This window comes from Leopardus geoffroyi, chromosome A2 (assembly GCF_018350155.1).
Source record: "Leopardus geoffroyi isolate Oge1 chromosome A2, O.geoffroyi_Oge1_pat1.0, whole genome shotgun sequence".
NCBI lineage: Eukaryota > Metazoa > Chordata > Mammalia > Carnivora > Felidae > Leopardus > Leopardus geoffroyi.
Genome location: NC_059331.1, coordinates 4,118,941 through 4,134,022, shown reverse-complemented (window position 1 = coordinate 4,134,022; position 15,082 = coordinate 4,118,941). Strand labels below are relative to the sequence as shown.

The window sequence follows — 15,082 nt, the reverse complement described above, 5'->3', positions numbered from 1 at the left end:
GGCCAAATTCCACCCAACTTCCCCTGTTGACAGCAACTGGTGTCCCATGAGTGAACAGACTCATGATGTGTTTCCCTTTGTAATGCTTGGGCTGTGTATATTTCTAGATAGGGTACTTTTGGTTTTGTTCTTTGTCAGACATTTTAGTGTTAGCACATGACCCTATAGAGGGAATTTCTAGAATAAAAAGTTTGTACAATTTTAAGGCTTTTTGATCCACGATGGAGCCCAAAGGTTTTACTTTTCTTCTAAGCCTAGAAGTTTCCATCCTCCTCCTCCAGCCCCCCTTGGAAATATTTAGCATTAGTCCTAAGTAGTTCTGCATTTACAAGATCCAGGATGACCATTGATTTTGTGGTAGCCTTTACCTTTGTACCTTGCAAAGAAAAGTTCCTGAGCCGGAGAATGAGGAGAGGTGGTCAGCCTGCCTGACGTGGGTGGAATGTGTGGGAGAAGCAGCAGCTTAATCTAGTGTTATTTTGGGATGAAGCTCTTTGATCACCAGGTGGACTTGGCATTTGTAAGTGTCTGTTTGTTGCAAAATGCCCGTTCATCCTTTGCTCGTTTTTCTTTTGGGGTGTTTTTTTTAGTTTGGAGTGGTTTTGAGGTCTTTTAAAGTTAGATATCTTGTGCAAAATCAAAATGCTTTGACAATAGTATAGAAATCCTCGATTTCCACGTCCTGGTTGCAGCAAAATTCCACACAGTGGGAGAACGGGTACTTCTTCTGTTTGCTTATGATGTATCCTCACCCAGGTTGAAATCTGTTAGCGTGCATAAACTAATTAGGAGGTGAGAACCTAAATGTTAATCTAACTGAAAGGTTATTTTGTAATTAGGACAAAAGATGGAGGAAGAAGGCACAGAAGACAACGGCCTGGAAGAAGATTCCAGAGATGGGCAGGTATGTGGCATCGAAGGCGGAGATGCCAGCAGGAGCGCCACCACCAGCCCCCCGGTCGTTGACGCGTTTCCTTCTCTTTCCAGGAGGATGTGGAGACAGGTTTAGAGAGCTTGCGGAATATGGACGTGATGGATGTCGGTGTGTTGGAAGAGAGCGAAGTTGAAAACAGCACCGCTCCCGACTTTGGGGAGGACGGCACGGACAGCATTCTTGGTTCCCTGTGTGACAGCAAAGAATATGTGGCGGCACAGCTGCAAGAGCTCCCCGCGCAGCTCACAGAGCACGCTGTAGGTAACTTGAAGACGCGGTGGAATGTGCCAGTAGCCCCGAGGCTCCCCAGTGCTCACGTGCTGCTCACGTGAGCAAGAACACCCTGCTGGTTGATTAGACCGCATCCACCATAGACACTGAACTCGGTGTCTAAACCTTCGTGGCAAGTTACATCCGTTGAAACTCCGTAGAAGTCTGATGTTAACTACCGGAGAACTTCTCTAGAATTCTGAGGAATATTTTGATAAATGGGTGGGAGGCACTTTCTACGCATAAGTCTTAAAAGACTGATGTACTTGGTCAGAGTATTTTCCTTTGGAAAAAAGGTTTTAAAAATGTGTGGGCTGATAAGAAAACAGGTCATAAGTTCATCATTTGAATTGTCCTATTGGTGGTTTTGTTTTGTTTTGTTTTTTTGTTTTTTGAGAGAGAGAGAGCACAAACTGGGGCAGGGCAGAGAGAGAGAATCCCAAGCAGGCTCCACACGTGGGGCTCGATCTCACAAACTATGAGATCGTGACCTGAGCCAAAACCAAGAGTTGGACACTTAACCAACTGAGCCACCCAGGCGCCCCTAAAGAAAACCACTTTTCGTATCCTTGTGCATAAGGGAGGGCTTTAATCTTGTTACCAGTGTTGCTTTCTCAAGCTTTGACTTTTAGTATTTGGCAGAGACCTCTCTGTGGTGGCCTTCCTAAAACTGATTGCCGTTTTAGCCTTACCACCTTGGCATACTCCGTCCTCTTAGTTTGGTTGGTATTTTTTGTTTGTGTTTGTTGGGTCCCCCTCCCTCCTCCCCCCCCCCCCCCCCCCCCGCCTTAACTGTTCTCGCTTTAAACTGGGGAAAAAAGTGCCCTCGTAAGACTGAACTTTAAACCTTAAACCGTAAAGGTCAAAAATCACAAACTCCAAATATCACTGCATCTCCGCCTAGGGTGCCATTGGGCAGCTGTTTTGCTGTCCTCTCTCAGTGCGATCCTGTTGTGTGTTAATTATTTCCAAGCATGAACTTGGTTTCTTCTTGGTTAATCAGATCACCCAGGTCATAAGCTTCAAACCTGGAAAAGGAAGCACATTCGGGAAAGCGTATTTTTGTGTTTCACTTAAGAAGGTTAAAAAGTTTTCAGATTGAATACAGAAGGTACCAGTTTGGTTAAATGTTTTAAATAAAGCCCCTAGGAGAAAGTGCCCAGTGGATGTTGTTTTTAAAGGTATTGTTACCAAGGGAAAGTGGAGAAGTGTGAAGTTTTTCATTTTCCTTTTGAGTTCTGCTCTGGGAAAATGTCTGGGTCATGTATGTGGACCACCAGTAAATAGAAACTGCCTGGGAAATGACTTTGTATGTTTGTGGGCCAGCACTGACAGCAGCCACCTTGTGTGAGACCCTGTCAGAGGAGGCAGGGAGGCCAACGATAAACTGAATAATCCAATGGTGAACTACCCGGTGGCACTAGCAGGTGGCGGCGGGCGCTAAGAGGGAAACAGACGTGTAAGTCACTTAGAAACTGGTGAGGTATGGGGTGCCTGGGTGGCTCAGTCGGTTGAGCATCTGACTTCGGCTCAGGTCATGATCTCATCAGTTGATGAGTTCGAGCTGTGCTGACAGCTCAGAGCCTGGAGCCTGCTTCAGATTCTATGTCTCCCTCTTTCTCTGCCCCTTCCCTGCTCACGCTCTGTCTCTCTCTGTCTCAAAAATAAACAAACATTAAAAAAGCAACTGGTGAGGTGTATAGGCCTTGACCTTCATAACTTTGTCTCCATTAAGCGGTCTTCCGTTTTTGTCTTTCAGGTGGATGGGGAGGGCTTCGAGAATACTTTGGATGCTTCATCACTGGACTTCAAAGTACCTCCGGTAAGTTACCACCTGGTTGTGCGTGGTTGGAAACATCAGGCGAGTGTTTAATATTCCATAGTGAAAAAGGATGTGCATCTGTAAAAAATTGATTTGAACACTGATTTTGAGCCAAAGTGCCTGGAGTAAGAGGTTAAGCCAAACAAGTTACAGTCTTGCTTTTTGTATTCTACTGGGGGCATGTTAATAACCAAAAAGAAAGTAACTAGAAAAGAAAAGAAGTTCATCAGGGAGAAGGCAATAAAAACTCCTGAAAGGCTTCCCGGAGGAGCCCAACCCAAATTGAGGTCTGACACATAGGTCAGGAGTTAATCCAGAGAAAGGGGAAAGAGGACTTGGGCCCGAAGGGAGGATGGCTGGTTGTAGGGGTGGAGGATGCAGGAGTGAGACTGCAGACGTTGGTGGGCCTGACTACCCCCATCTGGGGTCAGGGAAAAGATTTGGCCCGCTGTCTTAAGTACAGTGGGGAGCCAGGGAAAGGATTTGAGAAAACAGATGGTTTTGTTGACAGGTTCCAGTGATAAATAACAGCTTCTTTGGAGAGAACTAGATCTTACTCAAATCTGGCATGATGTATAAAGCAGTAGTCGACTGTGTGACCTCTCACTGTGGCCTTTGTTGCCCTCTCCAGAGGCCCTTCGGTCAGCTCAGACTTGGGTGGGGTGGCCACACCCTCCCCGGGAATTCGAATAGGCCAAGTGTCACTGCTGCCTGCCAGGCTTTGCTGGGGAGAAAGAAGCCAGCAAAATGGGTTTGTTCTCATGGAAATCATCCTAGAATGCAACACGGTGTCTTGACTGGAACCACTGGAGAAAGTCGTTTGAAACAGGCATTTATTCACACTTGATTGAAGCTGTGTCTGCCAGGGAAAGGTATCTGCCCTGTTTCTAAGTGCCTTGTGGATTTTTTTCTCTTTTCTTTTTCCAAAATAGGATATTGAAGAACCTCTCTTGGAGCCAGGTACTGATAAGAGAAACACGACAGTTAATGGTTTGAAAGTTTTCCCACTCTTGTTTTTCAAGCTGTCTATATATTCTAAGCTGTGTATGGTCATGTAAATTATTTTAATGGTGGACAATCCAGATCGTACGAGGATCAGAGATTGGAAACCCACTCGTATCACCAGATCTGTGGAAGTGCCGTTCTGGTTTCTGGAGGTCAAATATATGTGGTGAGATGTAGTGATTATTTTCATCTCTCTAACCACGTAGAGTGGCATTTTAAGTAATTTCCCCCTGTGATTCTTCCATGTGTTTCTACACATGAAACAGATCTTGTGATATTTTGCCCCAGTCTTTCTGAGTGATAACAGTTAAGGCAGGATAAAAAGCGGTTGTCAGGGCACGTTTAACCCGAGAAGTGACTGGATTCTAGAAGAGGAAACAGTTTCTTCAGGAAAATTTCCAACGTGTCACTCCCCTTCCGGACTGCGTGTCTATCTCCTGCCGTCGGAAGAGATTCTGGGTTTCATGTCGGACTGTCCCGTTAAAAGAAATTCAAAGAAATTTGGAAACTGAGCTGTCGTCAAATGGTGATCGCATTCGGTTCCGCACCTCGGACACTGGGAAAATAAGTCGAAGACCCACACTTGAACAAAAACCTGACGAAGACTGTCGAGAAGCAGCCACGTGGTTGTAGGTGTTTAAATCTGTGGGGGCCTTTTCTCTTCCATGTAGCGTAGCGGCTTACTGTAGCAGTCGGTTGGAGCGCAGGTAGTGTAACCAGTGTAACTTTGTGTACCCGCGGGTTTTCCAATCTCTGTGTAGCTAGCGGTTCTCTTCGTGTTAGCGTGGCAGCCGTGCCGGTTCCGCATTTGTGATTGCTTTATTTCCCTGGTAATTAAACCTTGTGCCATTCTATTCCTGTTAAATCCGTAGAAAATGAGAAAATACTCGACATTTTGGGGGAAACTTGTAAATCTGAGCCAGTAAAAGAAGAAGGTTCCGAGCTGGAGCAGCCCTTTGCACAGGATACAAGTAGCGTGGGGCCAGACAGAAAGCTTGCGGAGGAAGAGGACCTTTTTGGCAGCGCCCATCCGGAGGAGGGTGACTTAGATTTGGCCAGCGAGTCAACAGCACGAGCTCAGGCGAGCAGGGCAGACACCCTGTTAGCGGTAGTGAAAAGGGAGCCCGTGGAGCAGCCGGGCGATGGCGCGCGGACGGACTGTGAGCCTGTAGGGCTAGAGAAGCCAGTTGAGCAGAGTAGTAAAGCCTCAGAGCACACGGAAGCCTCTAGCGAGGAGGTCGCGGAAGCGCCCCAGGAAGCCTCAAGCCCAGACCCCAGAGATAGCAAAGAAGACGTGAAGAAGTTTGCTTTTGAAGCTTGTAATGAAGTCCCTCCGGCTCCTAAAGAGTCCTCAGCCAGTGAGGGCGCTGATCAGAAAATGAGGTTTGTTTTTTCTCAGTTTTAGACCAGACGCTATCTCCTTTTCATTGGTCATTTAATGACACACATAAGCTGTTTTTTCTGCAATTGGCCAGCCAGACTGATGCAATTGTAGTTTACTTCTAAACGATGTTTTATATCTCTCTGTGTATTTTTAATGGGTGAACCTATTTCTTTTCTTTTTCTCAACCTATTAACGGTTGTGTTCTTAAATTGTTAACTCTTATCTTCGGCTAAATCCAATTGACTTTTAAGAATCTGACATTGTATTTTGGGGGTCAGATTTCCTATAAAAGCTTGCAAAGGTGTCTTAAAATTTTATTTCAGACTAATTTTCTGGTAGGTATTCAGTTTTAGCACATACCATACTTTTAATTTAGTTCTCTTTCATTTTTTTCCTGTGTGAGTAACATTAACTTTTGTCTCTAGCTCTTTTAAGGAAGAAAAAGATATAAAGCCAATCATTAAAGATGAAAAAGGTATGATTTAACTTATGTGGCAGGGAGCCGCCTGTGGATCCCTTATTTCGGGAGGGAGGGGCCTACAGGTGCCCACATTTGGGATCCAGTAGTTGGTTTGATTGAGGATTACCGGGAGTTCCAACTAGCGGTATCTTGAGAGACTAGATGTAAATGTTGATGAGCTTCTGTGGTTTCTGTCTCTGTCGTGGGTGTCATTTATGAGATAGTGAAAGTCTGACTGCACTGCGTCCTATTCTCATCCTGTTCTGCCCATTATAATAATGGGACAAGGTTGTAGAAACTGCCATCTTGGGTGAGAATTGGGCACCCAGTAGTCATTTCCGTTTGTAACTGACGTGGGCCTGAGGATTCCTTGAGTAAGGAAGCCGTTTCCGCAGTCCGTATTTTTGGTCTTCCGTGTGTTGGCAGTAATTACGTTCCTAAACCAGAAGAGTTGAAATTGGATGTGGCTGGGGTTTAAGAGAGGGCCACGTTCTGAGGCACGCCGTGCTTCCTGTTAGGCCTGGAGGCAAAGCCTGATCCTTTCCCTCCTGCCCCAGGTCGTACCGGAAGCAGCTCTGGCAGGAACCTGTGGGTCAGTGGACTGTCCTCCACAACTCGAGCGACAGATCTGAAGAATCTATTCAACAAGTATGGAAAGGTACGTGCTCCCTTAACGTCCTGCCACCCAGCCTCTATTTGGCATTAAAAAATAAGCTCAGAGTTTGGGGAGTTCTTTTTTCTATCGTTAATCTGGTCGGTGGTCTTTTTTGTTTTTGGGGGCTTGTATATATATACATGTGTGTGTACGTGCACGCATACATATGTATGGAAAACAGAACCCCACAAGGTAGTGGGCCTTGTTTCCCAGTTGAGAGTGGGGAACAGCCAACAGGTAGTTCGTTGTGTCACAGAAAATGTATGTAAATAGCTACAGTCTAAACGTTGCTGTGGTTCATTCTAACTTGTCTTAAAGAAACTGCTGTTTTTGTGGCCCATTTACAACTTAAAAGCTGGCATGCTGGATTTTTTTCCTGAACAGTAAGTGACGAGTTAACTTTATATATTCCGGCGTTTTTAAACCTATAGTTCAAAAACTAGAACACGATAGTGGTTTAAAAATATATCAACTAATACGCTGTCCACAGGGGCAGGAAGAAAATAATACAATTTCGAAGCCTTCTGAGGACTCGAGAACATTTAAAACCGATTTTCATCATCCTGGAATTAGATAGTGAAGCAGTCTCATTTTAGGGCAGGAGGACTGCCCTGGTCTTGTGGGTGCCTGTGGGGAGTGGCCCTCCAAGGGGGGAGCAGGTGTGGGGTTCCCCCCACACACACACCCCCAGCATGGAGAAGCTGCTGGGAGTCCAGGCGGAGCTTCACAGATGTCCTGGATGCCCTGGAGGCCTGTCTTTGCTCAGGTCTGCGTCCCTGACTAGACGTCAGCAAATGTGTCAGTGTCTTAAGTGGACAGGACCCAGAAGCAGTGTTTGTAAGATGAATTTTTCTTCACAGTGAATGTCTTTCACAAGGGCTTCAAACTGACGCTGTAACCTATTCGTCGGTTATTTACTTGACTTAGACACCAATTATGAAGCCTAACAGCACATAGAAGGTCACGTCCTCGTAGGTCTTAACAGTCTGATGGGGAAATCGTTTAAGAAGTAAATACAACAGGGGTGCTTGGGTGGCTTCAGCTCGGGTCATGATCTCACGGTTTGAGTTTGAGCCGTGCATCGGGCTGGGCTCTCTGCTCTTAGCACAGAATCCGCTTCAGATCCTCAGTCTGCCTCTCTCTGCCCCTCCCCTGCTTGCTTGCTCTCTCTGAAGAGTAAACATTGAAAAAAAAAAAGTAAACATAGCCTAAACGATGGGTTTATTCAGGGAAGTTAACAGCATGCCATCAGCGTTTGGGAGGGACACCAGATTTAGATGTGGGTCTGGGGTTTGGCGCACCTTGCCGAATAAGTGCTGTTTAAGTGAGGCCTGGGTGATTCTGGAGTTGACCTTGCCCACAGGTCTCAGCTGTGGACTAGAGCAGTGGCACGGAGGCCCTGTGGTGGGACAAGTCTGTATTTTGGATCAACTAATCGGAGGCTGCTGTGGGGGGCAGAGGGCGAGGCCAGGGGACAGGGACAGGTGAGGTTGTCTTGGCTTCTGCTCTCGTGGCCATCAGAAGCGATGTCCTTGCAAGGGTACTTAGTTTGGTGGGGAAGTCACGTGACCCCACAATGGGCTCGGCCCCTTGACCTTGAGGAGAGTGAAGAATGGGAAATTCGTCTCTGAGAGAAGTGACATCTGTCCCCTTCAGAAAGTCCCCTTTGGCCCTGTGTGAGGTGCTCTGGACGGAGCGGGGCTCTCCTCTACTGGGAGAGCAGCGCTGCTCCACACCTGCGGGCGGGAACACAGACCCCCGAGTCTGCTGCGAACCTAGAGATGATGGAACGTTCCTCCACCCCACCCCCACCATCATCGCACAGGTGGGGACGTTGAGGTCCGGAGAGAGGAGAGGACTTGCTCACATTGACCTGAATCAGGTGGTCGGGGCCAGACTCAGGGCTCTGCACTCGCGTAGGTGCGGGCTCTCCCCTCAGTTCTCTGCACATCCCATGGGAACATTCACATGTAACACGAGCACGAGCATAGTGGGGTTTGAGTCTGCTCTGGCTCTGTCTTCTCTCTGACCTATTTCTTGGCCTCCTTGCTTCTCTTGCTGCCTTTTGCATTGAGTGCTTTTTATGATTTGTTCTGCCCTAGCTGTAACTCATGTATGGGACTAGTGTTACTATGGCCTGGTTTCTGGAGGTTGTAAAATTTAGTTGTTTATTTGAGTTTTTCCTTGTTTCTTGATGTGGACTTCCATCACCGTGAACTTCACTCTTCACTGCTTTTGCTACATCCCATAATTATTGTGTGTTGTATTTACTTTTTGTTTGTCTCAAGGTATTTTTTTTTTCCTCTTTTTTTTCACTTATTGGTTGAACTGTAACATTTCTTTTTGGTGGCCGCATTTAGGAATTCTATTACAAGGTTCAACTTGGGGTGCCTGCGTGGCTCGGTCAGTTAAGCGTCTGACTCTTGATTTTGGCTCAGGTCACGATCTCACGGTTCGTACGATCGAGCCCCACATCAGGCTGTACGCTGACAGTGCGGAGCCTGCTTAGGATTCTTTCTCCCTCTCCCCTGTGTGTATTCCCCCCTCACCCCTCTTAAAATACATAAATAAACTTAAAAAAAAAAAAGACTCAATTTAGCCCAGTCTGTCCCTTCAGTGATAATCTGGTTCCCTGGAGGCGTGCAAACCTTGTAACAGTGCACCGCCATTTTCCCTCCCAGCCTTTTTGGTCTTGCCATCGTGGTCTGTTTTCTATTTAATAACACAGTACGTTATTGGCTTATTTACGTGTGTAATATGCTTTGTGCTTACACCTTAAAGAGGTACATAAATAAGAAACAACGGGGACTTTTCAGTTACCTACGTGTGTATCTTTTGAGGTGCTCTTTATTCCCTTTTGTTGACATCCAAGTTCCTGTTGGGTATTATTTTATTCTATCTTTAAACCTTCCTTAAGGTACAGGCTTGCCAGTGATAATTTCCACTGCTCTTGTGGCTCTGGGAATGTCATTCTTTTGCCTTCGTTTGGAAAACTCTGTTTGCCGGGTGCCAAATTCCAGGTTCCTTGATTTTTTTTTTTTTTTTTTCTGGACAGCAGTGCTGCCTCCTTCCTTCCGGCTCATGTCATCTGACCTGTGGCTATGATTCTCACCTTCGCTCCTTAGGGCACGGGTGTCTGTTTTCCTCTGCCTTACCTGTAAGATTCTCTTGATCACTGGCTTGGAGCGATTCGCTGCCACGAATATTCTGGGGTTTCATCCACTGAGTTTTTCCTGTGCTTCTTGCCTTTGATGACCCATGCGCTGTCATAAAGCCTGCCGTTGCCATGGTTTGTTTTGGCGTGTTTTGTCTTTTTTCCTCCATTTATTTCGAGTAGCTTCTGTTGCTATGTTTTCAAGTTCCCTTACCTTTTTTCTGCAGGTCTGCTGTCCGTCTCCTCTGATGTATTTTCCAGCTCCAAAATTCCGGGTTGGGTATTTTCAAATACCTTCTGTGTGTTTACCCGGCATGTTGAGTGGTTTCTCCAGCTTCTTGAGGGTTTAGGATATAGCCAAAATAATTTTAACATCGTTGTTGACTAATTCTGTTATGGAGTCACTTCTGGGTCTTTCTCTATTGGTTGGTTTGTTTTCTTCATTAGAGTCCCTTTCTGCTTCTGGGCCTGCCTGGTTATTTTCGATCGGACGTCAGACTTTGTGATTTACATGTATTCTAGTTATTCGTATGTCCCTATAAATGTTCTTGAGCTTTTGCTGGGACGCAGTTCACTTATTTATTCCTCAGATTTGCTGTCTGGCTTCGTTATTCCTCAGATTTGCTGTCCGGCTTCGTTAGGTCAGAGCACGTTGGTTAGGCTAGTTCGGCTCCGGGGGCGGCACCCTTCTGGCTTCTCAGCCTCGTGCCCTGTGAATTGCAAGCTTTTCCATTCCAGCTGCTGGGTTCACTCTGGAAAAAGTGAATCGTTTGAGGCCCTGAGCAGCCCAGCCGTGGGGATTGCTTGCTCTCTTCTTACGGGTGGTTCTCTCGCCCCTGGCCGCCCGTGGGCTCCTCACAGGTGTGCGGCTCCCCGCAGCGGTCTTTATGCGGCGCTGCCCTCGTCGAGACTGGGCTCTCGCTGCCTCGATTGTTTCAGACGTTGACTTGTGCGCCGCCCGGGATACCGCCCCTCACCCCTCCACAGGCCGTCCCCCCTCTCTGCCCATGGCCAGGTACTTCTGGGAAGTGAGCCCAGACACCCATACGGCTCCGTGTGTCCTCTCTTGCAGGTCACCATCCCGTGTGGCCTGGTGTGCGGCGTCCGAAAACCCTTGTTGCCTGCTTTTCCTCTAGTTTTCTAGTTTCAGGCAGCCGGAGGGTAATTACTTGGTGCGTCAGCCTGGCTGGAAGTAGAAGTCCAGTTGGAGAAAATGATCCAAGTGGGAAGGACTTTTGATGAATTAATGAGGTCGGGTTGGTGAAGTTTAAATGTCTTTAGCTTTTCCTGTTTGTTTTTTGTCACTCCGAGGGCCGATCTTGCATCGTAAACAATTGTATTTTGATGGGATGGATTAGAACCACTTGCATAACTAGTCCTGGAGAACCACCAATTTGTGGAGAAGTAAAAAGTAGCGGAAGTAATTCCGATGATCAATTAACTGCTCATCAGTTTTGACAGATTGTGTGGTGATCTGTGCGGGAGAATAAGCGTGCCCTTTCTCGTGAAGGTTGTCGGGGCCAAAGTGGTGACCAACGCCCGCAGTCCTGGAGCTCGGTGCTATGGGTTTGTCACCATGTCGACATCTGATGAGGCTACAAAGTGCATCAGCCATCTCCACAGAACTGAGCTTCACGGAAGAATGATCTCCGTCGAGAAGGTGAGGCCGTTCTCGCCTGCCGTAACCCACGGAGCCGACAAGCGAGAAGACCTGGACCGTGAGCCATTTCTATCCGTCTTGTGTTTTAGGCCAAAAATGAACCGGCTGGGAAAAAGCTGTCCGACAGAAAAGAGTGTGAAGTGAAGAAGGAAAAACTAACTAGTGTTGACAGACATCATCCCGTGGAGATCAAAATTGAAAAGTAAAGTGGTGATTTCAAACCTTTCTCAGGGCGCCCGGGGGGCTCAGTCAGTGGGGCGTCCGACTCTTGATCTCAGCTCAGGTCTTGATCTCACAGTTGTGAGTGGAAGCCCTGCGTTGCCTCTCTCTTAACTTTTCTCTTGGGAGTGGGCGGGAAGAGGGCACGTGACAGCCACAGGGTCATTCCTCCTCTCCAAGGACAGCCTGCCTCTCCAGCTTCTCACTGAAGTGTCCGATTTGTGCATCTTGCTGCCACTTGAGTATTGTTTCTGTAAAGCTGTCGCGTGAAGTAACGCGTAACTCTGAGAAATGTGTTCGGAGGATCCTTAATAAGCGTTTGTGTCTAAACAACTTAGTAATCTGTTGGGAAAAAATGACACGCAAAATGGAAGAATAATAATTTTGTAATTTTTTTAAGTTTGTTTATTTTGAGAAACAGAGACCGTGCCAGTGAGGGAAGGGCGGGAGGGGGCGGTGAGAGAGAATCCCAGGCAGGCTCCGCTCTGCCACTGCAGAGCCTGACGTGGCGCTTGAACCCATGAAGCTGTGAGGTCATGACCTGAGCTGAAACCAAGAGTCGGACACTTAACCGACTGAGCCACCCAGGCGACCCTAAAGAATGATTTTTATTTCACTGTTCATGTTCTGGGTCCTTGCACAGTCTCTCAAACCTTGGAATCGTTTCCTGATCCAGACTGGTTTTCGTTCAGTTCCTGCTTTTTATCACAGCCACTTTTAAAAAACGTAGCATCATCCAAAGGAACGTAACCTGAACTAATACCGAAAAGAATTATCGTCGAGCTAGTAGTTTGTGCGGTGTCTGACCACCGTCAGGTATTACCGTGTCCCTCAAAAATGTCCGGTACCTCAGGGCACCTGTGAGTTCACTGTGGCACCCTGAGGGGTACCTTGGCACAGAAGTTGGGGAACTGTGGGTCTGGATGCCATCTATGAAGGAGGTGATTTGTATCTTTAACCAAGATGAAAATAGGGACAGACGGGTCATTCGGAGTAGGCATTGCTTACTTGCAAATTTTCTCAAAGTTAATAGGTTTATCTCCTGGAGGAGGTAGGCTTCCGTGAGGTGCTTGATGGTGGTACAGTTCTCAGTGCCCAGCACGGTGCGTTCATATTGTCTGTGCAACCTTCTTGCACACCTGGGGCCATTCTCCCTGCAGATTGAACCCGTTGCTGAGAAGTCTGTCCGTCTCAGTGATTCAGTTTTGCCTTTGTTTTTTATGTTAAGAAAACGGACGTCGAGCGAAGGTGCGGACATCGTTAACACTCCTAAGTTCAACTCCATTTTTAACAGTTTAATTGCCGCTCTTCATTCCAAATTAGTCTGTAGGCCCGTGAGTACTAGGTGTCAGAGTAGCCTTCGTGTATTTACAAGCGAGACCAGTGATTCTGTGAGCAGCTTCTCCCAAGAGACCTGTTCTGTCCGCAATTCTAAAACCGTATTTGTCAGATATCGGTAGCTGTTCAGAATTCTTGGTCGTCTTGGTGTTTGGGAATCCATTTCCCTCAGTGATTTTTCTGACCACCCAGTGAGATGTGTCTGGACGAAAGGAAGGGGCTAATAACTGGCTAGCGTGCGTCGGGTGGTTCCCTTGGTCCCTGGAAGAGTTTCGTGTCGCAGAGGGAGCAGGCTCCGGGTCGGGGACTGCCCGGCTGAAGGGCACACAGAGCAGCCCAGCTAAGAAGTGACAAGGCCAGGGTTCGGTCGCGGCGGGCAGTGAACTCGGGGCCGTTGACAGCCACACTGCCTTGAAGTGACTTGACTGGGAGATTGAGGAATTCACAGTATGTTTGAACCACAGTTTTTTTCTTCCAGTGAACACTTTCATTAACCTTTCCTTTCGAGAATCTCTAGGTTCAGTAGGTAGTCTAAGCGAAGGAGAGAAACTTTTCTGAAGAAGTGGCTCGTCTTCACAGTCTCGGATGAGTGGTGCGTTTGCTGCGGTTGCCATTTGGAAAGCACACGCACGTGTCCAGCACCAGCCCCTGCCCGAGGGTGGCCCCTTCCCGTGTGTCCCTCCAGCCTTTTTGTGTCCGTATGCATTCGTGTTTTCGAAATTACATTTTTAACTTTCGTTACCGAGAGGTTCCTCTGCGTGCGGGAGGTGCCGCGTGAGTACAGGACAGCGGGAGGGGTCTCCTCGGAGAGAGAAGGCGCCACCACAGGATAGCGAGGGCCGTGCGTCACCCGTGATTTGTCGCAGCTTTATCTGGAGTCACGTAGTCACCAGAACGATTTCCGCCTCTGTCAGAAGGGAAGGGACATGGACTGCGTAGCCGTGGAAGGGAGCCACGTCTGTGTGTGTCCCCCGACACGGACGTGAGGTGAGACGCTGCGGTGCAGCGTTCTAGTGCCGTCGCGGTGACGCCAGGCGGTGAGGCTACCCAGGCACCACTCAGCAGAGACACGGGCAGTGGAGCCCAGGGATGGTCAGGAAAGGCCCTGTGGTGGCCGTCACAGGGAAGTTCCTTGAGTAAGTTGACACGCGTATGGTGTTTTGGGTTTTGGCTTTGTTGTTTTTAGTGAAACCAATATGCTTAAAAAATTTTTTTTTTTTAAATTTTTCTTTTAACGTTTTTACTTATTTTTGAAGGAGAGAAAGAGCATGAGTGGGGAAGGGCCAGAGAGAGAGGGAGATGCGGAATCTGAAGCAGGCTCCAGGCTCTGAGCTGTCAGCACAGAGCCCGATGCGAGGCTCGAACTCACGACCTATGAGATCATGACCTGAGTCGAAGTCGGACGCTTAGCCTACTGAGCCATCCGGGTGCCACCCCCCCACACTTTTTTTTTTTTTTTTTTTTTAAGTGTTTGTTTATTTTTGGGAGAGGGAGAGAGAGAAACAGGAGCAGGGAGAGAAGGAGACACAGAATCCAAACAAGGCCCCGGGCTCCTAGCTCTCAGCACAGATCCCGTCACAGGGCTCAAACCCAGGAACCGTGAGATCGTGATCTGAGTCGAAGTCGGATGCTTAACTGACTGAGCCACCCAGGCGCCCCCAAATAACAGGTCTTGATTCTAGTACACACCATCAACTGGTGTGTGTATTTACATTTTCATAAATTTTAAATAGGGGCACCTCGGGTGGCTCAGTGGGTTGAGCTTTGGACTCTTTGTAAGTTTATTTTTAGCGAGAGTGTGAGCAGGGGCGGGGCAGAGTGAGAGAGAATCCCAAGCAGGCTTCTCGCTGAATGTGCCGCCTGCTTAAAATTCTCTCCCTCTCTCTCTCAGCCCCTCTCTCCAGTTCACACGCTTAAGCTTGCTTGCACGTGCACTCTCTCTCTCTCTCTGAAAAATTAAAATACAAAAATTAAAAAAATTTTTTTAAACGAGGTTTTTCTTAAAGTGTGAATATTATTTTAAAGACGACGTGCTGTGGAAGTTGAGGAGGGAGGAAGAGTGACCTTGGGAGAGGTTTCTCCAACAGGCTGAGCCCTGCCTGGGTTGTAGGGAAGACAGGGCAGGGACCTGGTCAGGGAACCCGAGGGGCCTGGCACACGGTGGGCATTTAAGGAATGTGA

The 15,082-nt window shown here is 47.6% G+C and overlaps 1 protein-coding gene across 1 annotated transcript in view; it reads left to right on the top strand.

Moving 5' to 3' along the window:
- The window catches only part of SAFB2 (scaffold attachment factor B2), a 33,146-nt gene that overhangs the window by 5,051 nt on the left and 13,013 nt on the right, over nt 1-15,082 (top strand). The window contains exons 3-11 of the mRNA XM_045491667.1: nt 840-904; nt 988-1,191; nt 2,964-3,026; nt 3,959-3,986; nt 4,904-5,414; nt 5,841-5,890; nt 6,433-6,533; nt 11,195-11,344; nt 11,434-11,546. Coding sequence (XP_045347623.1) covers nt 840-904; nt 988-1,191; nt 2,964-3,026; nt 3,959-3,986; nt 4,904-5,414; nt 5,841-5,890; nt 6,433-6,533; nt 11,195-11,344; nt 11,434-11,546 — 1,285 coding nt within the window. The remainder of the gene's footprint in view (nt 1-839; nt 905-987; nt 1,192-2,963; nt 3,027-3,958; nt 3,987-4,903; nt 5,415-5,840; nt 5,891-6,432; nt 6,534-11,194; nt 11,345-11,433; nt 11,547-15,082) is intronic.